The 27,557-nt window shown below is 39.6% G+C and overlaps 2 protein-coding genes across 2 annotated transcripts in view; one reads left to right on the top strand and one right to left on the bottom strand.

Moving 5' to 3' along the window:
• LOC5574699 (MOXD1 homolog 2) overlaps window positions 1-27,557 on the top strand; it is a 383,444-nt gene that overhangs the window by 9,945 nt on the left and 345,942 nt on the right. The window lies entirely within an intron of this gene.
• LOC5574698 lies at window positions 3,544-6,394 on the bottom strand. The gene has a single exon (XM_001661548.2). The coding sequence runs from the start codon at window positions 6,342-6,344 to the stop codon at window positions 3,747-3,749; it is 2,598 nt and encodes an 865-aa protein (XP_001661598.2). The 5' UTR covers window positions 6,345-6,394; the 3' UTR covers window positions 3,544-3,746.

The following is a 27,557-nucleotide window of genomic DNA, read 5'->3' as shown; positions in this document are numbered from 1 at the left end:
TGCTCTCGGAAGTCTCTAAAACTACCCAAAGCATAAAATAGTACTTTTCAGTACTATTTTTCTACTATTATCGCGTTAGTGGACCCGTTAGTGAAAGCTAGAGGAGGTAATCTATCTTGGACATCGTCCAGGAAAAAAAACTCTTAGAAGGTCTTCTCTTCTTTCGTTTATTCACTGAACATGGCTACAATTACGAACAAAGGACAGGGTAAATCTCTGAACTCACAACTTCCTTCCAAAAAAGTGGGATTTAAACCTGGCAATAAACGTGGAATAAATGGAATAAGGGACGTTTCTCAGGAATGCGTGCTTTCTTAGAAGGGTGTAATGGTTAACGTTGATAATTTCATTGAAATGAGCAATCAGTTCGATGCTCTAGATAGATTTACCGAACACCAAATCGAAGCAGTCTCTAACCCAGGCTCTTTGATTCAAGTGAGGAAGCAAAGACTGCCGCCTATCGTGGTCAGTTGTTCCGAATTCGGGGGATCTAGGCAGGAGATCTTGAACTCCATTAGGGCAATCAAGGTTTCCTTCCAAATCGTAAGAAAACAAGACTGTCGTGTTTTGTCGGAAACTCTTAAAAATCGCGAACATCTTCTCAAACATCTTGAAGAGAAGAAGCACATTTTTTTACTTATGACGACAAAACTGAACGTTTGTTCAAAGTTGTCTTGAAAGGTTTCTCAAGTGACTATAAGTCACTTTAAGAGATCAAAAATGGAATAAACGATTTACTTGGATTTTCCCCAGTCCAAGTAATCATTATGAAAAAGAGAACCTAATCTGGCATTGTTCGGAAAGGGCTTTCTCACGAATATTATTTAGTTCACTTCAACAAAAAAGAACTAAATAATATTGAAGCTTTAGAAAAAGCTAGACTTATGTTCGATGCTCGTGTGACATGGGAACATTTCAAGAAACCTGGAAAAATTTTTCTGAACCCCACTCAGTGCCATCGGTGCCAAAAGTGGGGTCATGGTGCAAAAATTTGCTGCATGGGTGCTAAATGCATGATTTGCGAAGGTACTTCTCACGCCAAGGACGTTTGTCTAGTGAAGGAAGATACCATCAAGTTCATATGCGCCAATTTCGGGGCCAATCATGAGTCAAATTTTTGAAAATCCTACGCCGATATCGTAGCAGGTAATTTAAACTTCACCCCTTTTCATACTACAAGTAACCATTCTAATTGTTTCAAAACAAATGAAAAAAAAAACCCTGCCGCCACAGGAAACTTCTATTCCGCCTCTTCGTATACCGAAAATCCTAACGGAAAATAATCAGATAATGTTCCTACTTCAAGTGATATGTCTCCATTTGATTTTAATTTTTTAACTGAACAATTGAATCAAATGATTGATGCAATTTTCAAAACCACCGCTATGCCTGAAGCAGTTCAAGTTGGTGTAAAATTTACTAACCAAATTGTTATCGGATTACGTTTTTCTAATGGATCAATACAATTTCTAAATATTTTAAATTGAAATGCTCGTTCTCTGAATGGTAAAGGGGACGAGTGTTTAATTTTCTTACAGCTAATAAAGTGCATATAGCGATTCTTACTGAAACGTATTTGAAACCTGGATCCAAACTCAAAAGTGATACTAACTTTTTTGTTTATCGTAATGATCGACCTGATGGGACATGTGGGGGAGTTGCAATCATCTTTCATAGGCGTATAACTGGTTTCGTCATTTGAAACTAAAGTTTTTGAAGCTGTAGGTGTTTCTGTTGAAACACAAATTGGTAAATATACTTTCATAGCTGCCTATTTGCCTTTTCAATGTTCTGGACAGCAAGTTAATATTCTCAAAATTTTTTGTCATTGGTGCCTTTAATACCAAACATCGGTCATGGAATAATTTTCAAAGTAATTCCAACGGCAGAATTTTATTTGATGAGTGCTCTTCAAAATATTTCTCAATTCAATACCCTGATAGCCCTACATGTTTTTCCTCTTCTAGAAATCCATCTACGATTGACTTGGTCTTAACCGACTCAGTGATCTTTGTAGCCAATTAATTACTCACGTTGATTTTGATTCTGTTTATGTCCCTGTTACATTTCAAATATCCCATGAAGCGATTCTCAATCCTATCAGCTCCACTTACAATTATTTTTGAGCCGACTGGAATACATATGAAACGTATGTTGACTCTGATCTTGATGTCAACATTTCTTTACAAACTTAACTTGATATTGACAATGCTCTTGAAACTTTAACAAATTCCGTTGTTGAAGCCAGGAGCATTGCAATCCCAAAATTTGAATCCGTAATTATGAACGATGATCTTAAACTCTTCGCCTTAAAAACGTGAGGAGAAGGCAATTTCAACGCACTCGCGATCCTGCTAAAAAAAATTATATGGCAGGATTTGCAGGAAGAAATCAAGAAACGTTTTGCACAATTAAGAAACAAAAATTTTGAATATAAAATTTCTCAATTGGACCCTGGCTTTAAGCCCTTTTGGAAATTATCTAAAATTTTGAAAAAAAAAACCTCAGAAACCGATACCGGCATTGTAAAAGGATAACAAATTATTACTAACTAATTGCGAAAAAGCTCAAAAACTTGCTATGCAGTTTGAAAGCGCGCACAATTTTAATTTAGGACTCACTAGTCCAACTGAAAATCAAGTTACTCAGGACTTCGAAAATATTCTCAATCAATAAAACGTTTTCGAAAATTCCTAGGAAACTGATTTGGAAGTGAGGAGCACTTTGATACGACACATATTGTAAAAATGAGCTCAGTAGCCTTTAAAAAAACGCCCTGCCAAAGTGAATCAAAATTGCCAAGAAAAGGATCCGGCACCCTAAACAGCTTGAACGTTGCACGATGAGGTACAGAATTATCATCGTCTTTAGAATTTGGTTAATCCCCGTTGGTTTCCATAATAGGGTAGGACTGTTTACATCCTGAAAAAGGAGAAAAAAGTCAGACGTTGAAAAAGCTTCGTCTTCATTGTCACTTTTGTCAATAATGCTGATAAAATGTAAGTTTGATTGATTTTTCACATCAGAACGCTGTCAGCAATGCAAGTTGATGTTCAAAAATAATGTCTGAATTGCATCTTGTTACATTCATTCACGAAAGAGAGGCTTGATGAAGAGAACCCGAACATGTTACTCACACTATTATTGAAGCACACGCTTCAAATGACTTATCAATTTCTGACTAAATCCAAATTCAGCCGTGATAAGATATCTTATGCAATCTACAAATGTACCAATCATCGATACAAAGTTCCCTTTGATTTCCCTGGATTTGAATGATCGGTGGCAGAGCGGATTTCAGCATAATATTACATTATTGCACGTGCCTCGAATGGGTGCGACTTTCTTCTGATTTACGTACGAAAAACAACAAACTAACTTTAAAAGCCATATTGATGAATTTGATTTTATCAGCAGCACGTACAGTGTAGCTAATCCATAGATAAGCTCAATAAACTTGCATTAGCTGACGTTTTATCAAGCGATTAATGTTGATGAATGGGATAATGGAGGTCATCATGTCTCTAATCTATAAACTTCAAATAGAATCCTTGTCCCAGATATATTAAACCTAACATATTCGTTTGCCTCATACTACATACACTTGTTGCTGTAAACATCTAAAAATTCATTCGTTGCAAAAGAGCCCACAGTGAGCTGCCACTTTCGAGCATTCCACGTAGAAATAGTTAAGATAGCAATGATGTGGTTATACATTTGTCCACTTCTTCGATTCCAGGAATATTTCACCGACCTATAAGTGTCACAGAGCATGTACTGCTATCTCCTGGAACGCATACGTTGCCCGTTTCACTGGTGATGATTTGCCCTTGTGGACATTCTTTAGTTTCTGGTAGACCATTCACACATTCTACGTAGAGATCACATAATGATGATGTTGGGTGCAGTAAAATTATTCCATTCGCTTGACCTGCACAACCGTTGAACAGCACACAAGAATCTCCAGCAAGGCACTGACTATTGATACCGCTGTAAATATTGCCCCTCTCGCATGTGTCTACTGAAGCTTGATTATTTAGGCAAGTGACATATGATGAGCAATCATCCGGATGCGGATATTCCAGTTGATCTGCTCTGCCTTGACACATGGTTTCCAGGGGAAGACGAGTACACTCCGGAATAAAGCCTGGAACACAAACACCTGTGTTGCCGTCTATGAATATTTCTTCGGCAGGACAATCCCTCACATCAGTCGTATCTCCGTTGCATGCAAGATATATGTTACACTTTCCATCCTCAGGAAACGATGCAGCTCCGTTTGGTCTTCCCCGACAGAAATCGCGAAGATCTTCACATCTAGAAGCAATACCCGGTGCACATATTTTCTCTAATCTTTGAAAAATACGTCCCTCTGGGCAACTGTTAGCAATGGGCAACCCATTAAGGCATTCATAATAATTTACGCAGTTGGCCTGATCGAGATCTGGTACCAATTCTCCGTCTGGACGGCCGGAACAAATTGTGTCAATGGGATTCGTTTCGGGGCAGGTTCCCGGCACGCAAATCAACAATTCTTCGTCAACGATTTGTCCTACTGGACACTCTCTCGTGGAGAGTTCTCCCAACATACAAATTATCCGAATATTGCACCTGGTCGGATGAATCTCAACCCATTCGCTTTCCCTTGTGCAACTCATATCAAAATCTCTGCATGTCTGATCATCTCCTGGAACGCAATCTAGAATTTGCTGCCGAAGAATCATTCCTGATGGACATGTTTCTTTCCATGCCTCACCGTTTGCACATGTCACGAAAGTATCACAACTGTTGTCGTTGGTCGGATAAGGAAAAACGTCGCCATTGAATCGACCTATGCACATAGTGTCCAAGGGATCATAAACGCAATCAGAACCAGGAGTACAGCGCCACAAGTGTTCATGCCAAATCAGCTGATATGGACACATATTGACATTAACTTGCCCTGCTTGACAGTCGAAATACAAATTGCAGTAGTTGGGGTGTCGGGTGAAGCCTGTTTCACAGGTCAGAGGCAGGCACGATTCCGTGTTACCCGGAGTACATTTTTGTAGCGTTTCAATAAAAATTTCTCCTGGTGCACAATGCTCCAAGCTTGGATTCTCGTTGCGACAGCGTACGAATCGTTCGCAATCTTCAGGGAAGCTTATGGAGAGATCCATCTGGTTCGCACACATTTCATCAAGCGATTTACAAGTATTTGGGTCACCTAGGATGCAGCCTAGTGTGCCAGGTTGAACAATGTGATTTTCCGGACATGCTATTTCATTGGCGTGTGTAAGATTGCAACTCACGATCATTGAACAATCCTCTGGGTGTGGAAATATCGCTCCAAATTGTTGATTGTCACAAATAGTTTCCAACGATGAAGGCACACAGCCGATAGTGTTTCCAGGAATACACAAAAGCCATCGTTGACTCCAAATTCTTCCAGTCCCACAAAAATTAATCCGAGGTATCTCATCTTCTAAACATTCTACAAATATGTCACAAAACTCATCCGAATGTTCCCGAAGTTCGCCGACAATGGAGTTTGTACATATTTCATCGAGCAGTTCACATGAATTTCCGTCCCCAACTTTGCCCACTACACATGACATGTTTCTCGGATGGAAAATCGTCCCACGAGAGCAATCTTTCTCAATTGACACTCCGTTTTGGCATTGCACGTACGACTGACATCGATCCGGATGCAGCAGAACTTGGTCCGTTCTGTTAACGCACATCTCTTCAAGTGGCAAAGGTTGACAGGTTTTGGAATTACCTGGAACGCAAATCTGGAATTCTTCCGAAAATATATCACCCTCAGAACAAAGTTCAGTAGTTATCTCTTCCTTGTCACACATAATTGCAACATCACACCGTTCAGGATGTGTCACATAGTCATTTTCTCTACCATCGCACACATTTTCCAGCAACTCGCACTCCTTCAAACTTCCAACGAAGCACTGAGAGCGTAACTCACTGAAAATCATTCCTGGTTCACATTCCAGCACTTTGACTTCATCTTCACCACACTGGATGTATTTGCCACAATCTCTGGGATACGAAACTAACCTATCGTCTGTATTGTTTCCGCAGGCATTTTTAAGAGTCCATTCTTCACACGTTTCTTGATCACCGAGTACGCAAGCCCCGTTAGCTTGGGACCAAATCTCGTCACCGCCACATTCAAAATGCTTCGCCTCTGTATTATTACAGAACACAAAACGACTACAATTCGCCTCCAACGAGAAGAAGGCATACGTCAGCACTGAACTGCAGTCGAACTCAACTTGGCCAGGATCTTGAGCCGCTATCCGCGCGGCTATTACCAGCAAACCCGTTGCTATAAATTTCCACCACATCTCGTTTCCGTGGTTCAAGCTAAACTGACCGATCGAATGTGCACGGTGACAGTTTTTTTTGGTGCCATGCTGGATTTTAAGCAGGTTTATCTTGAAAAATGGGCTCGACCGAAACCTCGAGCTATTCAGGTTGCTGATAAAGCATCGCAATCCGTCAAATGGCACTTTGACCATTTATGATAAGCCGTCCCGGATGCATTGACATCTGCATATCGGATTATGTTCTACTCGTGAAAATTGATAAAAAAGAGGGATTAGTTTTGACGAAATTATGGGCGGACGATATGTTCGGATTTGTGGCATATTTAATCAATTCACACGTGAACGAAGAAACTTTGCGTATTAAGTTCATTTTCAGAAAATCTGTTATTATCGTATCGTTACTGAGAACCCTTCATTATAAAAGTCTTGGTGCTGTACTGCTGATAGTAAAGCTCTTTTTCCCAGTACGGAATGTTTAGAATAAAAAAAGAATATATCTAGAGTGGTCTACAGACTGCTGCACACGCGGCCTTTGTTTCCGGCGTCATTCAGGTGATTATCGTATTGCTGCATCCACCTTTCAACCGCCGATATTTAATATTTCACTAAGAACGAACTTACCCTATAGATTTTTTTTGTAACCATAAGAAAAAAAAAACAACTATAGCAATCATTCATGATCCTAGTCTGTCAAAGTTTCATTCTTCCATTTCATATAGCAGCACTTAAAAAAAAATGTTTTAGAAATTAGAAAACGTCCAAATTGATAGGCACTGACCTTCAACAGCCAAATATTTGCTCTAATCTATAATTACCATTTACTTGCTATCAATCGAACCATTAAGCCAATCCCACGACGTTGAGTAAAATACATCGACAGTTGGATAAGGCTACGTGTTCGATAAGTTGCCTGGGCTAACTCTTTGGGCTGGTAAATATCACCTTCTAACGGGGTAACAAAAAGGGTTAGAGAAAAAACGCTTTCAAATAAATGAACCTAAATATATAACGCATTAATAGTGACTAATATAATGCAACGATTTATGCCTAAAATTGTTAATATTTGTATTCGAAATTTGTTCCAATGTTTCAACTTGGAATATGGAACTATGGAACTCATTAGAACTAAACCAGGAAGCTTCAGAATTGTTTTTTTTTTAATTTTCTTCCAATCCTCTGCAGAGCTTTCTTCCTGGAATAACAACAGCTAGGCTTTGTTAGTACAAAATGGCTGGCATGAAAATTTGTTTGAAGATCAAGAACTTGCTCTTAAGACAAAGTTATAATTAGGTGAATAAAGACATGTTTACATATTTGTTACATTTGGCTTGAACATGAGCCCTAGATACTTAACTTCATCTGACCAATATATTGGAACCCCTCTCAGCGTGACAACATGTCTACTTGCAGGTTTCAAATAAAGAGCTTTTGGTTTATGTGGGAATATTATTAGTTGAGTTTTGGAAGCATTAGGAGAAATCTTCCATCTTTGCAAGTATGAAAAAAAAATATCCAAACTTGTTTGCAATCGACTACAGATGACACGCAGACTTTGTCCTTTGGCAGGCCTCAAGTCATCCGCAAACAAGGATTTTTGACATCCATGAGGTAACTCAGGTTAGTCAGATGTGAAAATATTGTATAATATTGGTCCCAAAATGCTGCCTTGGGGAACACCAGCTCTTACATGAAGTCTTTCAGGTCTAGAGTTCTGATAATTAACCTGAAGTGTACGATTTGACAGATAACTTTGAATTATTCTAACAATCTATATTGGAAAATTAAAGTTTTTTAATTTCACGATCAAACCTTCATGCCAAACACTGTCGAATGCTTTTTCTATGTCTAAAAGATCAAGACCAGTAGAATAGCCTTCAGATTTGTTGGAACGGATCAAATTTGTTACACGTAAAAGTTGATGAGTGGTCGAATGTCCATGGCGGAATCCGAACTGTCCATTGGCAAAAATTGAATTTTCGTTGATGTGGACCATCATTTTGTTCAAAATAACCTTTTCAAAAAGTTTACTGAAGGAGGAAAGCAAACTGATTGGACGATAGCTAGAAGCTTCTGCAGGATTTTTGTTTGGTTTTAAAATTGGTACAACCTTAGCATTTTTCCATTTGTCAGGGAAATATGCTAATTGAAAACATTTGTTAAATATTTCAACTAAGAATGATAAGCTACTTTCTGAAAGTTTCTTGATGAGGATGTAAAAAATTCCATCAGCACCAGGAGCTTTCATATTTTTGATTTTTTCAATAATAGTTCTCACTTCTTCCCAATCAGTCTCCCAGTAATTTTCGAAAATGTTCTCTTGATTGAGAATATTTTCGAAGTCCTGAGTAACTTGTTAATCCTAAATTAAAATTGTGCGCGCTTTCAAACTGCATAGCAAGTTTTTGAGGTTTTAAGCAATTAGTTAGTAATAATTTGTTTTCCTCTTTCAATGCCGGTATTGGCTTCTGAGGTTTTTTCGAAATTTTAGATAATTTCCAAAAGGGCTTCGCGCCAAGGTCCAATCGAGAAATTTTATTTTAAATATTTTTGTTTGTTAATTGTGAAAAACATTTTCTGATTTTGTTTGTAAAGAAATGTTAAAATCAATATTAGAGTCAATATATGTTTGATATATATTCAAGTCGGCTCGAAAATAATTGTAAGTGGAGCTGATAGGATTGAGAATCGCTTCATGGGATATTTGAAACGTAACAGGGACATGATCAGAATAAAAATCAGCATGAGTAATAAGTTGGCAACAAAGATGACTAGAGTCGGTTAAGATCAAATCATTCGTAGATGGATTTCTAGAAGAGAAAAACGTGTAGGGCTATCAGGGAATTGAATTGAGAAATATCCTGAAGAGCACTCATCAAATAAAATTCTGCCGTTGAAATTACTTTGAGAATTATCCCATGACCGATGTTTGGCATCAAAGTCACCAATGACAACATTTTTTGTTCCATCATTGATCTCTTTAGGTGACTTAAAGTAACTTAAGAGACCTTTAAAGACGGCTTTGAACAAACGTTCAGTTTTGTCGTCATAAGTTAACAATTTGTACTTCTTCTCTTCAAGATGTTTGAGAAGAAGTTCGCGATCTTTAACAGTTTCCGGCAAAACGCGACAGTCTCCTTTCTTTGCGATTTTAAAGGAGACTTTGATTTTCCTAATGGAGTTCAAGACCCTTGCCTAAATCCCGCAAATTCGGAACAACTGACCACGATAGACGGCACTCTTTGCTTCCTCACTTAACTCAAAAAGCCTGGGCTAGAGACTAGTTCTATTTAGTGTTCGGAAAATTTGTCTAGAGCATCGAACTGATTGCTCTTTTCGATGCAATTATCTACATTATCCATTTCACCCTTGGAAGAAAGTTCGCATTCCGGATAAACGTCCTTTCTTCCATTTTTTCCACGTTTAGTGACAGTTTTAGAACCCACTCTTTTGGTAGGAAGTTGTGAATTCAGAGATTCACCTATCCGCTTGTTCGTAGTTGCAACCATAAATGAATAAACGAAAGAAAACGTGAACTTCGAAGAGGTTTTTTTTTCCAAGGCGGTGTCCAAGAAGAATTACCACCGCTTGCTTTCGCTAACGGGTCCAACAAAAAATCGAAGGCATGGGTTCAAACAAGTATCGAGAAGCAATCAAACGGTTGAAAAAATAGCATTCCGATGTATTTGAGTAGTTCTAAAAACATCAAAGAGTAGAATAAAAGTTGATTGCACACTGTTATTGCCGTTATACATAGAATTGTACCATTGACCAAAAAATGCAAAACACGTTTAATGCTTAGTATGTACCATGTACTTCAATTTTTATCATTGTCTTTCTTGGAAATCTCATAAACCGATCCATAACCCAACAACCTAGTCTTCAAGATTGCGTCAGCAACTGATGCGAAGCAAAATCGATGGTATAAATAAATCTCGAAATCCTCGGTTTGTGTAATATGGTTTATCATACAATTCAAGCAACTGCAAAGTGAAGGCCTCTTAACGGCTGCCACTTGTGTCTTCGAGTAACGATCTTCATCCCTTACTGATGAGCCCTCGGTGCTTCGCATTCCTATCAAGGCGAGCAACGTTAGCGAAATAGGCAAACAGGGGGAAGAATTGTAGAGCCCGATATCGGCGTTCCCTCCGACTTTGACATCCCTACGATTCCAACGCCCGGCAGACCCGCCATTGAGGCTTAGCAGCCAGTATTAAGGAATTTTATTTAATTACAAGCCTCGACACGTGGCCAAATAAATGAAGGCATTTACCCTGTCTGCCGTTAGATTAGGCTGGTGGTGATGGGGTGAGAGGTGGTGCCGGTACGGTGGGTGAAGGATCAAATTAAAATGTCCAACCGACAAACAACCGAAGCGAGCATCAGCTGATGATGAAGCAGGAACAATTGGTCCACTGATGAGAAAGCCAAAATTCGTTGGCCACATGCATCCACGTGTCGAACTGGTGGCACCGCATATGTTCTATTTTGTTGGTAAATTAATTTTGGTGATTCAGGAGCGCTTCCTACATTTAGGATGATGAAAAACTTATTCCCGGAATTGATCGCAATTTGCGGAACAGTAAACATTGTTATGCTGCATCATTCCGGCAACGCACACGTAATCATCAGAACAGAGTGCCTAATATTTCAAGCATTTTTTCCGCGTGCAAATTCCATCGAAACCAATCTGTCCAAATTGTGGAAAGCCAGTTCCCTCATCATCCCCCCGTTCACAAGGATGAAACGCAGATAAACACGTACAAGCACATTTCATTGTAAACATGAAGTCAAACACGATGGAGTACGGCAACGGCAACGATGGCGCTCGATCCAACGAAAGGCTGGAAATAAATGGCCCAGAAAAAGTGTGACACAAATGCGCCACATTGTGTACGGCCAAACAATGGGGCAGGAGCATACTTTGGTTGACCAAAACCTCTGGGGATGTCTTCGGCAAATTATCTTGCACTCAGGCAAATGGACTATCGAATTTCATATAAGACCCTTATAAAAATTCGCCAAAAGAAATCGGGTTGAAATTCAAAAATTTGCCCTATTAAACCAAAATTACACCGCAAAAAATCTTAGATTTACACGCAACCTTATTTCAGCTTCAATCATGCAAAGCCATTTGCAAACACATCTATTATATCCAACTTTGCCCACAAAATCCTTAATATTGAAAACGGAACGTCTTCTCACAAAGAATGCTGCGAGAAAAATGACTTGGTTTACATGATTCGCTGAAAATTCAATCATAAATAATGCACACGAAATGACCGAGCTATCGATCCATTCATGTGCATTATTTTTGACAGAATATTTAGCCTATAATCGTGTAAACAGTACATTCTCGTTTGCAATTTCACTTTCAAGATGCAAAATAGCGTGCAGACCATTGCAGAGAAGGGAGAGGAATTAATGTATTAATGTAATTAATGCATTGAATCCTTCTCACTTCTGACTATGGAGTCCACTGAATTGCGCAAGTTAATGCGGCTTGCACAGATAGGTATCTGGAGGGTTTTTCTTACTCAGGTTTGCTTTTTAATTTAGCAGATTTCCAATGTAAGGAAAAAAATATATAAAAATGATGAAGTATCGGATTTAAAGGAAACGGTTTCTAGTCCTTTTCTGGTTCTAACTAATACTATGAACTTACCTCGTCTTTTTCCTTGGTAATCACATCAACAAGAAAAAACTTCTCAAAAATAAGATTCTTTTAAACTTTTATACCGTCGTTCATGAACAATAAAGATTTCATACAGTGCATATAGCTTTGTTGAAAAATGCTTTTGTAGCCATTTGAGACGAATTCAGTTTAAAATAGCTAATTTTTACTTATTTTTACCATCGAAAATAAACTAATGAAATGTCAGTTTTACATGAAACACATGTCAGCCCCATTTTGAAAACCATTTTTGGCTCCTTTTCAAAATATAAACAATTTATCAGAGATTGGAAGAAAATAATAATTGATAATGAACCGTGTAAATTAAAAGCTTTCGGGCTGACAACATCGGGTCAGCACTTGTTACTACCGATGACGTCCACGAGTCTACGGCATGGACGTCTTCACGTCTCAAGTTAGTTTCCTCTCAGGGTCGGCACATGTGCTTAGAGACACTCACTATAACAGACCTAACGTTCTCAACCTGAAAAAACTTTCTTTCAGTGCACGCACAAAACTATGGAAATTCCATAATAATAGAATATCGATTCTCTCTTTTTGACTCTCAAGACTTACTATGCTGCGATAGTTGATGTGGTCGACGCCTATCTATGGCGCCACATGCCACGCTTTGTTGCTGGATCGCTTCACCATTGCTAGGGCCAGTTGTATCGTTCCGCGGGTACAGTGTGGTTCACTACACACACTCGGTCCGGTTAACTAACTCTGAACCTTTGAACCGGAAGACAACCTCATCTTTAGAGTACTGGCATGTTTTGGAAAATTTCAAGATCATTGACACACGAGCAGTGTTGATAGACTCACACTCAAATCTCAATCAATACGCTCTCTCGTGAGAGCAATACGCTCTCCCGTGAGAGAAATACGCTCCCCCGTGAGAGCCAACTCGTTAGAGATCTTTTTCGCATATCTCACGCTTGAGATTTTGACGCAAAATCACTCAAACAACTCAAACCGTAAAAAATGATTCAATCGCAAAACCCGTCAAAACTCGTGAAACCCGAATGTTGTTGTTTACGTTAGAAAGGATTACTATAATTTTACCAGACTAACAAGAAATTATTGCCGTGTGTAAGATGCCTGTGGAAATAGGAGACAATGAGTAAAATGGTGAGTAAACTCACCCATGATTATTTGACTGCTGAGTTGCGCGCCCAGTAAACACACCATCGTATATGATGGGATATAAGAGTACAAATGTGGAGGCGATATACGTACATGTGACATAAGGCTGCATGCAAGATGTACGTATATCGCCTCCACATTTGTACTCTTATATCCCATCATATACGATGGTGTGGATGAAAAATCTCAAGCGTGAGTTATGAGAAATTTCCGCCTGCATTTATACAACACGCAGGACATTGTAACATTCGCTGACCCACTCTCATTATGATCAAGAAACAAAGGCGAATATTTTTGACGTAGGACTACGTCTTTGTTTTCTATATTGGGGTGCACTTTAAAAGTACGGAAAATGAGACATGTAACGAAATTAGGGGAGATTTTGAACGTTAATAACTCAGTTGTTTATGAACCAATTATTACGATTTTAGTATCATTTGATCAGACTACGCATCGTTAGTAATATATCCGATAAGTGAATTTTGTTGTTAAACTATTGAAAATTTGATAAATGTTGACCCCTTACTTATCCAACCAATCACGTTCGAGCACTTTTCGACGGTGTCGCTTCCCACTATAAAAGCAAACGGGTCCCTGCTTCTTCCCTCAGTCTTCTTTTTGCGGTCGGACTGTGAACACGATCGGGCGAGTCATTCTCGCTTTGCTTTTGCACCCGCGTCACAGTCCAATTTGTGTCGTCGAAAGATGAAGACGCTAGATTGATTTGCGGCGGCGATGACGATGGCTTGGGCGCTTCTCCGTGCGGCAAACTACTGCTGCTCGGAGAAGCGTCCAAGCCATCGTCGTCGCCGCCGCAAATTTATCCGCGCTCCCAGATTTCGACCCGTGATAAATTCAGCATCGGCGGTCAAGAAGCAAGCCCGTTAGGAGCCAATTACCAGAAGCCCCCAGAGTTGCTGATCCGAGGAGTTGCTGCTAATCGAGCGTCGGAATCGCTCGAGATTCCAAGAGTGAGCATCGTTTCCAGATTTCGACTTGTGCCCGGGGATCCACTACCCGTTGCTGTTGCTGTTTGCGTTGAGGATTTCCCGTTTGACCATGGCAATCAAGTGATAACTTCCCGCAGTGCTATTTATCTGCCATCGGACCTTGTCAGGACCATCAAATTTGTGGAAAAGAGTTGAAGGAATAATATTTCCGACCTTATTAGATCTTATATTTCTCAATCAATCTCGCAGCTTCATACACAATTTAATTTGTTATGAATAATTGACTATTCGTGGACGGGCGGGGAGGATTGCAATCAGTGCGCCGTCAAAATGTGTACGTGTAGCGCAAATTCAACAATTCAATCGGCCCTTTCCAGAGCCAACAAATGTGTTTTAAAGAGTTAATTGTGTAATATTCCCTAATGTGTTTATCACATACTTGCTATAATTTCTTAATTCATCTCATAGTAGCATACAATAATTCATTTATTACGAATAATTGACAAAACGGCAATTTGAGGATGTTTCCGAGGACGCTGCTGCAGTGCCGTCGGATGCAATAACAGCATAATGCTAATCTTGTACATCCCTTACCCAGACATCAGTTTCATACAGCCTATTTCCCAGATAAGAAAACGAAGAATTTGAAAGGAGGAGCATCACCTGCTATTCTAAGGGTATAAAGCAGGCCTGCCCAACCTTTTTAAACCGCGGGTCAAATCACAAAAACAATTTCGTGTCGTGGGCCACATAAAAAAAAAAACAAATATTCGCATAAAGTCTGACAAAAGTAAAAAAATGAAGTTCATAAAATTTAACAAAAATCAGTTAATGAAGTAAATTTCTTTTGAAGAATTCGGAAATCAGATAAGTCCTGCTAACCATTTTGGTCGAAATTGTGAGAGTTTCTTTCAAAACTATTTAATAATCTCTTGCAGAATATTGTGAAGAATCAACCCCATGTTTTTATTTTGTGCAAACAAAGCTCTGGATTTTATAAAAATCATACTTCTAATATTATCAGAATCCGACCCAAAATGTGCTAATATCCAGATCAAGCTTTTACCAAAAACTTGGTAAGAATTGCCAGGATTTTATAAGAGTCGTGCCTAGGATTCCTTCCGAATCTCACTCAAAAATCATTTCGATATGTAACCTTGAAATTATTGAGAGTGCTAAAATGTAGGGTTGTGAAAAACTCAATTTCTCATAACTCACGCTTGAGATTTTTCATGCGTGAGTTGTCAATCACGCGACTCAGCAGTCAAAAAATCATGGATGAGTTGGCTCACCTTTTTGACACTTTGTCTCGTATTTCCACAGTTTACTCACACACGGCAATAATTTGTTGTTAGTCCTGTAAAATTCTGCTAATCCTTTTTAACGTAAACAATAACATTTGGGTTTCACGAGTTTTTGGCGGGTTTTGCGACTGAATCATTTTTTACGGTTTGAGTTGATAGAAAAACTAAAAATAATGCAAAATTATCAAAATCTCAAACGTGAGATTTGCGAAGCAGATTTCTAATGAGTTTGCTCTCACGGGAGAGCGTATTGATTGAGATTTGAGTGTGAGTCTATCAATACTGCTAAAAAGTATTTCAAAATCCAGGCTAGAAGTCTATGGAATTCTGGTAAAAATTCTGTGAGAATCTTGCCAATGTTATCCGTGAAAGTCGTTTCAAGAATTCTAAAAACCCTGTTTAAGATTTTGTAAAAATCCTTTTTTCTATAATCCTGTCAAGGAATCTGCGTGAATAACGTCCAGGTTTTGGTAAAATTAATTTCCAGGATTCTGTGAGAATATAAGCCTATGATTTAGTGAAATTATAGCGTTAGCGTTAGCGTTAGCGTAGTTAAGCCTATGATTTAGTGAAATTATGTATGAAAACTTAGCCCTTTGTCCATAAGTTTTGCTCAGGCTGCATTTTTTAAATGCCGAAGGAAGGCGTTGTGGAAACATGGTTGAAACACACATAATTTGAGATATGGAATTTGAATCACTCATTAAGAAGATTGAAAGGAAACAAAACAATTTAAATAAATTATTAGGTTGATATCAAATTGGAAATAAAATAATTTCTTATTTCAGATTGGTAGGGTAGTCAATGGGCCGAATATGAGAAGAATCTTCGAACCCTTCGCGGGCCGCACAAAATGATGTCGCGGGCCGGATGCGGCCCGCGGGCCGTACGTTGGGCAGCCCTGGTATAAAGCATCCCTCCTTCGTTGAATTCGGTTTCATTATGTTTTCGCTTTCGAGCTGGTAAGAGCTCCTCCAAACCTGCTCAGCTCCTCGCTACCAGAGGCAAGCTGTTTGTACGAGATGGCTGAAGAAAATCGACCAAAGCCGCTTGTTGAAGCGCGTATTGTCATCCGCACCGCAAATCTCATTGGGCGAGGAGGATTGCAACCAGTGCGCCGTCAAAGTGTGTCCGTGTTACGCAAATTCAACAATTCAATCGGCCCTTTCCAGAGCCAACAAATGTGTTTTAAAGAGTTGATTGTGTAATATTCCCTAATGTGTTTACCACATCTCTTTAGTCATCTCATAGCATCATTCAATAACTGATTTATTACGAATAATTGACAATACGGCAATTTGAGGATGCTTTCGTGGACGCTGCTGCAGTGCCGTTGGGATGATTGCTCAACATTTCACAACGATTGTAAAATAGAGTGGCATTTCAAACAGCGTCTTTGTTTTCCCATATTTTATGGGACAACTTCGATGACGAAAATTATCACATGTAACAAAATTGCACAGTCGAGTCTAGTACACGACACTGAAGACGGCCTTACAGTTGAGGTCGAAATACGCGTATCTGTCAAAGGATACAAACTCTAGTGGAATTTAATGGTATTGTAGTAAATTTAGTTTTATAATCTACTTTAAATTACACAATTGTATTAATTTTGGCAATTGTAATAATGGATCAGAAATTTACCTGCATAATAAATATAACTAATGATTATCAATAGCTAATTATTGAATATTTAGTAAATGTCAACCCTTCCAACAAATCATTCATTTCTTACGCATTAGCATTTTCTGAGATTTTCCAGTAATTCTCAGCCCAACACATCATTGGCACATGCCCATTTCCCAGATTGGACTATCAGAAAGAGAAGAACACGAAAGGGAGGAGCATCATTTGTTATTCTAAGGTAATAAAACATGCTTTCTACGTCAGATTTGGTTTCATTCCATTTTCGCTTTCGAGCTGGTAAGTGCTCCGAACCTGCTCAGCGAGGAGTAGATCGCTGCCAGAAGCCTGCTGAGATGTAGATTTTCAAGTTGCCAATCCAGCGTCTGGTTTGTGAAATCGAACAAGATTTCTAGATTGGCTCGCACTTTGAAAATTGGACCTGCAGGAATCAGTGTGCGCTAATGCAAGATTTGTACGAGATGACTGAAGAAAATCAGCCAAAGCCGCCTGTAGAAGCGTTCATCGTCATCGCCACCGCAAATATTTTCGGGCGAGGAGAATTTTAGTCTGTGCGCCGTCAAAATGTGTCTGTGTTACTCGAATCTAACAATTCAATCGGCCCTTTCCAGGGCCAACAAATGTGTACTAAAGAGTTAATTGTGTAATATTTCCTAATACCACAAACTTGCTATAATCACTTAATTCTTCTCGTAACATCATACAATATCTGATATGTTATGAATAATTGCAAATAAGAGCCTTCCTTAGCCGAGTGGTTAGAGTCCGAGGCTACAAAGCAAAGTCATGCTGAATGTGTCTGGGTTTGATTCCTGGTCGGTAATTTCGTAATGGAAATTTTCTTAATTTCCCTGGGCATAAAGTATCATCGTACCTGCCACACGATGTACGAATGCGAAAATGGCAATTTTGGCAAAGAAAGCTCTTAGTTAATAACTGTGGAAGTGCTCATTGAACACTAAGCTGAGATGTAGGCTCTGTCACAGTGGGGACGTTATGTCAAGAAGAATAATTGACAATACGACAAATTAAAATTTACGTTGGCGATGACGATATCGATGACTGGAGCACTTTTCCGAACGAAGAGCTTCTCACTGTTCTTAAATTCACAAACCGTTACATTCTGGAAGGTTGCTAATATGACATTTGACCTAAATTCAAATGCAGCAAATCACATGGCGAAGTTAACGTCATGCGGTCGTGTCTTGTACACAACCCCCACTGATTTTTAGGACCACCACATGTGCGTAAAAGAGTTATCGGAGTAATATTTCCGACTTAATTTATTACATTGCCAAGCAATGAATAATATTTCTCTCAAACCATAAGAACTACAAAGCGATGACTGGATCTATTACTGAATCACTACTGTTCTTTCCAATGCTACTGTATATTTCAGAGGAGGTTATTAATATAATTTCAAAATGATCATACATCCTGAAGTGAAATTTCACATGTTCATAGATAAATATGCCGATTGATTGACCAAATTGCAAATCGTTATATGCATCAATATTTACGAAAGTTTCGAGCACTGAAAACAGTATGAAGTCAAAACGAGCAACAAGAATGACATCAAATTCAGTTACATTAATCATCGTGGTCCTACGTCACCAGTTCGTACAACCCCATAGGGATGTAGCCTTATAGTTTTTTATTTTCTGTGTTAGATTGGCAACCAAAGGAGTGTTCAATGGTTCAATAGATTATAATTCGATTGTTAAATTACCAGAAAATATGAAAGTTATTACCAATTTTATGCAAAACATAAATCACCTGAATAGCTCGATACTGTTTCAGTCTGTGAGAGTTGCCGCTCTCGTACGCTCTCGTGCCACGTAAATAAACGAGAGAGTGAATATTTACATTCCTAGGGCTCTCCGAATGCGATGCGCCACGAACTGTTATGGTTCGCGAACTGTTACACTCTCCGAATATGGTTCGATCGACTTAGTCGGATTAAAATCCAAACACTGGTTGCTGGTCTCGACGTTGTTAATCAGTGGACCAAAATTGCTGATGTGACCACTAAAGGCACAGATGAAGGAATATGGTGGTGATGATTTTTTTTTGGGGTTGACCCATTTCGCATAAAGACGTTTCGCATAAAATACTTTCATACAAGAACAGGTAGCATTTCAAAGAAGGCATATAATTCTCGTTATGCCAAACGTCGTTATGCGAAATGGATCACCCCCATTTTTTTAAATCACTAACAAATTTGTTTCTTGGAATAACATACCGAGTGCAGTGGAAAACTATATGATCAATAGAGAAACTAAAATATAGATTAGGGTTTCTTGTACCTTTCAATTCCGCCCTAAATGCTTATCTTTGATAGATACGCGTATACCACTTGTAGTCTTCTTCAGTGTGAGTTATTCGTATCCACTGGATCCACTGAGTGGATACGAGTTTCCTGCTAGAAACTCACAGAATGTCCCATAAATCTCAGGAATTTACTTGAAACCCTAGATTCCCTAGAAAACCCATAATGTTCGCTAGGAATCCCCAGATTCCGCTCAGTATCTTTGAGAATTCGCTGAAAAGTCCCAGAAGCCCACAAGAAAGTCCTAGGCTCCCAAAAGGACTATCCATGATGTAGAGTTAGGAAACTCCAAGACCTAGCTAGCGATCGCGTGGGATGTCGTAAAAAACATTTTGCTTATTCTGTGTGGCTCGTACTCTTGATTTAAATTCTTGAGATGGTACGTAATTTACTCCAGCCAGAGTACATCTAGTACAATATGTTAGACAGTCTCTTAGGAAATCGAAAATCATACAGATTTTTTAACAAAAACTAAAAGTTGTTCAAAATAATCAACGCAGATAGATCAGTAAAAGTGTAAAGTCAGTGTTTTACTGACTTTTGTTTTGATCCATCCTATTATTTCGCCAAAAACGGAATCGCATTGTACTTATATGTTTGCAGCTAACTGATACTAAAGAAGACTTAAAGTGGTAGGTGAAATACACATATCTGATAAGCAATTATAGCGAAATTAAAAGATATTATAATGGAATCTGATTATTTGAATTTCTATAAGATGTTGTAAGTGTTGTTTTTCGTCAAAGTTCTCCGTTGAATTGACCTCCGTTTCAACATAAAAAAATAACTTTAATGTAAGTGAAAATAATCTGGATTAATTTAAGCACATCCAGATCGAAATTCAGCTCTCCAAAAACAATTGGAGCGCGTTTCAGAAATTACCGATGAAAGGAAGAACTAGTTTCAAAATTGCATAATTTTTTAACATTTTTTGTACATTTTCGATGAATTATCGAAATTATGCCGAAATTTCAAATCAAATAATTTAAGAATGAAGGATTCCGAGAAAAATTATGAATAAATTTTCTAGAATATTTTTACGTAACAAATTATCCAAAGCGTTTTTTAGACAATGGTTATTTAAATGTCAAATAGCGACGTTCACAAAGGTATCATATGAGAGCAATTCAGAAGCAATACAAATGCACAACTTTGCAGGAAACAAACAATTTTGCTAAGAGGACGTTCCAATTAACATACAGAATAGTAATACTTGCTGAAATCAGGGCGAAGTCAGCACATATCATTAGAATCCAATTGTTTTGCTTCTGTTTGCCAGAATATGTAAAAATTAGAGGAGAAGCGTTTTTGTTACCTTAAGTTGGTTGACTCCTTGTGATTCTGCAAGTTAAACAGTTTGCAAAAGCTTATTTTTTGATAAAAAGTTATTTATTCACATGATAAGCCTCATATTTACAATGAATTACATAGTTAACATGCATTGCATGGAGGAAGTATTAAGCTTTTATTTGACTTTAAAAAATGGTAGTCAGTTTAATTTTGGTCGTCAATTTGAATTTTTGATCGCTGATTCTTTCTTCAAGTCGAGTAAAAATAGGGCTTTCATCCGTAGTGAAAACATTTTGTGAAATTATGTATTTGGACGCCATCTTTGTTTCAACAAATATAACGACATTTTCTCATTCGTAAAAAACGCGTATTTTCTCAAAGTCAAGGGGTTGTAACTTGGTTACAATATCCTTTGAATCCTTTCACCGTATCCAAAAAAAAATATATATATATATATATAAAATCTAATATTTGAAAAAAATTAGTTTGGTCCAATTTACAGCCCCGTACTTTGAATAATTTAAATTTGCGTTTCGGGTCTCTGAATAGTTGTACAGCATCCACTAACAGTACTTACCAATCGTGTAGTTCATGCACAAACCAACAGATGGTTGATAGCAAGTTGGGCCATACAAGAAGTTGCATGCAAGCTGCACGACGAAGCACGCTATCGACGCAGCATATTCAACCAACTTACCGTATGCGCATACGACTTTGGCACGTGGTGGTCCGAATTACACCTTCTCATCAGTAAGTGCACTTATCAGCCACCGTTGGACAACGAGGAACATCGCTATCGCTTCCGGAAGAAGAACCTACAAGTAAGAGCCACCCAATTGTAAATTACTAACCCAAAACAGCCCAAATGTAAAATTTTGAGACCAAATTTCTATAAATTATTTGTACTTAATTTGAAGTCATTGAAAGTCTGATGATTTAAGTAAAAGAGGAACTGCAACGCAAGTCAGGTTTTAGCTTCGTTGGTTAGTATAGGCTCTGGGAAGGAAATCCAAATTGGTAACCAATCCACCCTGTGATTTGTACATATTTTCTTGATAATTATTTCTTTTGGATTGGTTTTGGTCACGCTGAGGTTTCGAAAGCGGGTTCAGGTTTAAAGAAAGGACTCGCCCTGAGGGTTCCCGGGCAGGTACGGGACTAATTTAGAGAATTTTGGACACGCATCATCACAGATGGAACTCGTTTCTACCTTGAGCTTAAGTGGAGATTGTATTTTTCGAACCTTTTCTTCCCTTTTCCCATGTCCCGTTACAGGGTCCACTAATTTAAGTTTACCAAAGCGCTTCTCCACTTGTTTTTACGTATTCTAGCGAACAGCGTCTAAAATTGGAAAACCGAATTCAGTACTATACCATTTAATTACACTAGAGTTTGAATCCTTTGACAGATACGCGTATTCCAACCTCAACTTAAGGCCGACTTCAGTATAGTGTACTAAACTCAACTTCTAGTACACGACATTGTCTAGTCTAGTACACGATACTGAAGACGGCCTTACAGTTGAGGTCGAAATACGCGTATCTGTCAAAGGATACAAACTCTAGTGTAACTAAATGGTATAGTACTAAAATCGGTTTTTCAATTCCTTATAGGTATTCCACTAAACAGTTATTCTGTCTAAAATTGAATTCCAACCATATGTGCGAGATTACTCAGAAATTATCTAGACAAGTTGTAAGTTATACAGATCCAATCCATAAAATTAGTAAAGCTCGAATTAACCCATGATGATTTGCGAAAGGCTTCCTACCTCATGGACGAATCCCATATCTAGAGATTTTGGTCAACCAAAATAAACTTCTGTCCCATAGTGCGGCCATGTAGTCGTCGGTAGTGTCCGTGTCACAAAAAAAAGACCCCAGTCTGGAAAACAGACAGCAAGGCTAAGACAGCTTCCATGGAAAGACGAGGACGACCATTGTCGGTGGGTACAATGTCCTGAAATTTCGCAGCCTGTCTCACAGTGGCCGGGAGATGAGAACTGGTTTGGAGGCGGCAGTAGGATAACACGTCCAAAAAATGGCATTATCTGGCTTCCAGCTCGCTTGGTTCGTATGCGCGTTGCGCTGCTGTAAGCAGCTGATGCAGTTTTTTTTCTGGTCTGTATGGCGGGGAGACACAGTAAGTGTGTGACACAGATAATAATTAATGTGTCACATGCCGCGGACAACCGATTAATTAATTGTTGTAACTTCATATGTATGTCCGGACGCGTGCAGTCGGTTGTACAAGCTACATACTTGAGCGAACGAAAGAGAGTTAATGTGGATATGGAGAGATTTAAGCCGTCTGATGAATGAATTGTTTTGCAGGAAATGATCTGTTTATGTGGAATGAGTTACAAGATTAGAAGAAATAAAATGTTCAATACTTTTTAATACTTTTTTTTTACTTTTTGATCACTTGCGAAAATTATGATGGTGGCGGAAGTTATTGAAATCAAAATTTAAATTTCTTTTCAAAGACCTAATTTTGAATAATAAACAGTTTCGTGTTTAGCAATCTAGCTAAAATGGAAAACAGAGTGTAATTTATAATTTATTTCCACTAGAGTTTGTATCCTTTGGCAGATTCGTGTATTTCGACCTCAACTTCAAGGCCGTCTTCAGTGTCGTGTTTCAGATTCGACTTGCACGACTCTGAAGAAGGCCTTATAGTTGAGGTCGAAATTCATGTAGCTGTCAAATGATACAAACTCTAGTAGGTAGTAGAATTGAATGGTATACTCTGCATGCCACGAAAAGGAGAAGTTGCGCGCCGTCTTATACGTCAGCAGCACAATTAGGTTCGTCCACGATGATAAAAGCCCAAAAAGGTATGTGTCTCAAGTTGATTATTTCTGCAAATAAATACCAATCCTAAATTTTTTAGAAGTGCGGAACCTTGAAGGTCAGATTTTCCTTGCCAATTCGGTAGCTGATAGCCTGTTGGCCTGCCTACCCTAATAAAGAACCAAGCAGAACTTGAATGTGCTCACTGACACGTCAGATCAGTTTTCAGGTGCTTCGGTGGAGCCACACCTGTCCTGACCTCGTCCACAGAGCCACGAAAAAAATGCGGAGAGAATGCGAAAAGGGAATAATTCCTTATGAATAGTTCATTGTTTCCATGAATTTTAAATCGGGTTGTTTAGCTTTTCGCCAGAGTCGATCCACCGTGGATGATAAGGCATCGGTCAGCTGGCGAAGGCCTACCTCCGAGAGCTGGTGGTTGAATCTACATGCGGTGGCGTTGATGGTTAGTGGTAAAGGTTTTTGACGCTTCATCCTTTTCCCGGATTGAAACAACGAAACGTGCCGTTTCCATGCATAAGTTTTGCTGCAATACTATGAAGCAACCGACAAACCGAACGTTCGCAGTGTATTTAGTTTTCCAAAGTTTAATCAAGGATTTTGATGGATTGCTGCATTATTGATGGCGGTTTTGTTGGGTTTTCAGCTCTTCGAGTCTCGCCGAATGGTCAGTTGAGCAGAGAAAGGTCATGTTTTGGCAGCGAAGGTTCGTTTAGTGAATTTTCCATGGGGAATAATTAGAATGGCACCTTGTGACGTGGTTTGCATGAACAATGTATTGCAAACATAAACTCAAATATGGTGGCAAACCGATTTTCATGTTGAACACGTGGAATATTTTTGCGTGATTCGCCTTTTTTTATCAATTCCAACATTACCGTTTAAAGCATATTATATTTTGTCACATGTTCGGACACACATTGTTGAGAAAACGCGATTTCTATTTTATAGACAATTCCGATTTCAGTTGAAAATTGATTTTATATGTTTATGTGAATATTTCTTTTTTCTTAAAATTCTTGATTGACTTCCATACGTTATCGGAGTCATTTTCAGCCAGTGAATACATGAATCAAATTGATTCCACATCAATCAAACCAACTTTTTCAGGAACTAAGGCTATTCTTAAACTTAAGATTTATGGCATAACTGAACTTCTAACCAAATTCAGTATTGGCTCAAAGCTATGATGTATTCACAGAAGAAATTGTAATGTTCGAAATGATTCTCATTAAGAAACAAAGTGAACAAAAATTATCCTACTTTCAAAATTACACTGTTCGCATCACCCGAAGCTGCTCTTTAATTCATTCACTTGCTTACTCGCCACTAGTGCTGTAACTCAACTCGACAGTCAGCGATCCTTTCATGAAGTGGCTGGATGTGTAGCTTTCGGAACATAAATTATAATATATTCAAATTCAATGCTTAAGCTGGTGCTCGTACCAAGTGTGCTTTCACTCTTGCCTAGATGGTCTTCCAAACTCTCTCGAAACGGGTCTCCTGGTGCGAAGCGTTTCTACCTTTTGCAACCAGAACTACGCGTACCATGAACTCGTTCTATGCATCCACGTCGACGGCCGGGTCGGTTCCAGGGATGATTGGAGAGCAATCTCTTCTTGGGATGCTTAGGATTTTCCTGCATAAAATTATCGAGCCGATATGCTTCCGACGCCGCGCCTTTACTGCACAGTGGGATGAAACGACAAAAATAGTCGGTCAACATCTTTGAAAATTGAGTGCCATATGTGTATGTCGGTAGGGTCCCAAATAGCCGTAGCGGTAAACGCGCAGCTATTCAGCAAGACCAAGCTGAGGGTCGTGGGTTCGAATCCCACCGGTCGAGGATCTTTTCGGGTTGGAAATTTTCTCGACTTCCCAGGGCATAGAGTATATTCGTACCTGCCACACGATATTCGCATGCAAAAATGGTCATTGGCATAGTAGGCTCTCAGTTAATAACTGTGAAAGTGCTCATAAGCTGAGAAGCAGGCTCTGTCCCAGTGGGGACGTAACGCCAGAAAAGAAGAAGAAGAAGATGTGTATGTCGGTTTTGGTTAAGGTATACTAAAAAATTCTAATGTTTTTAAGCTTTCGAATGATATATTTAGGTAAATTTTATGCCCAACAGACAAAATAACGCGGTTCGTTGAAGATTGATTTGTTATTTTTGGACTGCATACAATGTGTTGGAAGCAGCACTTCGACGAGCACCTGAATGGTGCTGAGAGCACAGGCAATGAAGGACGGGACAACGGAGGAAATGCCTTCGTCAGTACTGCGGAAGATGGAAACCAACCAGCCCCCACTTTGAGGGAGGTTAAGGATGCCATTCACCAGCTCAAGAACAATAAAGCTGCTGGTAAGGATGGTATCGGAGCTGAACTCATAAAGATGGGTCCGGAAAGGCTGGCCATTTGTCTGCACCGGCTGATAGGCACAATCTGGGAAACAGAACAGCTACAAACAGGAAGGAAGGGGTAATCTGCCCCATCTACAAGAAAGGCGACAAGTTAGACTGTGAGAACTTTCGAGCGATCACCATTCTAAATGCGGCCTACAAAGTATTATCCCAGATCATCTTCCGTCGTTTGTCACCCGTAGTAAAAGGAGTTCGTGGGAAGTTATCAAGCCGGCTTCGTTGACGGCCGATCGACAACGGACCAGATCTTTACTGTACGGCAAATCCTCCAAAAATGTCGTGAATACCAGGTCCCAACGCATCACCTTTTCATCGATTTCAAGGCGGCATACGACAGTATCGACCGCGTAGAGCTATGGAAAATCATGGACGAGAACAGCTTTCCCGGGAAGCTCACGAGACTGATAAGAGCGACGATGGAAGGTGTGCAAAATTGTGTGAAGGTTTCAGGCGAACACTCCAGTTCGTTTGGATCCCACCGGGGACTTCGACAAGGTGATGGACTTTCGTGCCTGTTGTTCAATATTGCGCTAGAAGATGTTATGCGGAGAGCCGGGCTTAACAGCTGGGGTACGATTTTTACGAGATCCAGTCAATTTGTTTGCTTCGCGGATGATATGGACATCGTCGGCCGAACATTTGAAAAGGTGGCAGACCTGTACACCCGCCTGAAACGCGAGGCAGCAAAAGTTGGACTGGTGGTGAATGCGGCCAAGACAAAGTACATGCTAGCTGGTGGGGCCGAGCGCGACAGGGCTCGCCTAGGTAGCAGTGTTACGATAGACGGGGATACGTTCGAGGTGGTCGACGAGTTCGTCTACCTTGGATCCTTGCCGACGGCTGACAATAACGTTAGCCGTGAAATACGGAGGCGCATCATCAGTGGAAGTCGGGCCTACTATGGCCTCCAGAAGAAGCTGCGGTCAAAAAAGATTCACGCCCGCACCAAATGTACCATGTACAAAACGCTCATAAGGCCGGTAGTCCTCTACGGGCATGAAACGTGGACGATGCTCGAGGAGGACCTGCAAACACTTGGAGTCTTCGAACGTCGGGTGCTTAGGACGATCTTCGGCGGTGTGCAGGAGAACGGTGTGTGGCGGCGAAGGATGAACCACGAGCTCGCCCAACTCTACGGCGAACCCAGTATCCAGAAGGTGGCCAAAGCTGGAAGGATACGATGGGCAGGGCATGTTGCAAGAATGCCGGACAGCAACCCTGCAAAGATGGTGTTCGCTTCGGATCCGGTTGGTACAAGAAGGCGTGGAGCGCAGCGAGCTAGGTGGGCGGATCAAGTGCGTATTGATTTGGCGAGCGTGGGGCAGAACCGAGGATGGAGAGATGCGGCCACGAACCGAGTATTGTGGCGTGAAATTGTTGATTCAGTGTTATCTGTGTAGATGTTAACTAAATAAATGAAATGAACAATGTGTTTAGAATGAAAAAACTGAAAAAAAAAACGATTTTTCTAAACTAGTTTTTTTTGTCACTAACACTTTTTTACTTTTAACCCCGTTTAATAGATAATATGCATCGTGCATCGAGGGAGTCCATTGCACGAAGTTCTGAGATATGCTACGCAAGCATATGCTTTCTCAATAGCGTCCACCAGAACATGGAGTTGCGGTTCCTGTGAAATAAACTCCACTGGCGGGAAGAAGG

This window comes from Aedes aegypti, chromosome 3 (genome assembly GCF_002204515.2).
Source record: "Aedes aegypti strain LVP_AGWG chromosome 3, AaegL5.0 Primary Assembly, whole genome shotgun sequence".
NCBI lineage: Eukaryota > Metazoa > Arthropoda > Insecta > Diptera > Culicidae > Aedes > Aedes aegypti.
Note: the sequence above shows the minus strand (reverse complement) of the source record. Positions and strands in the feature narration are given on the sequence as shown.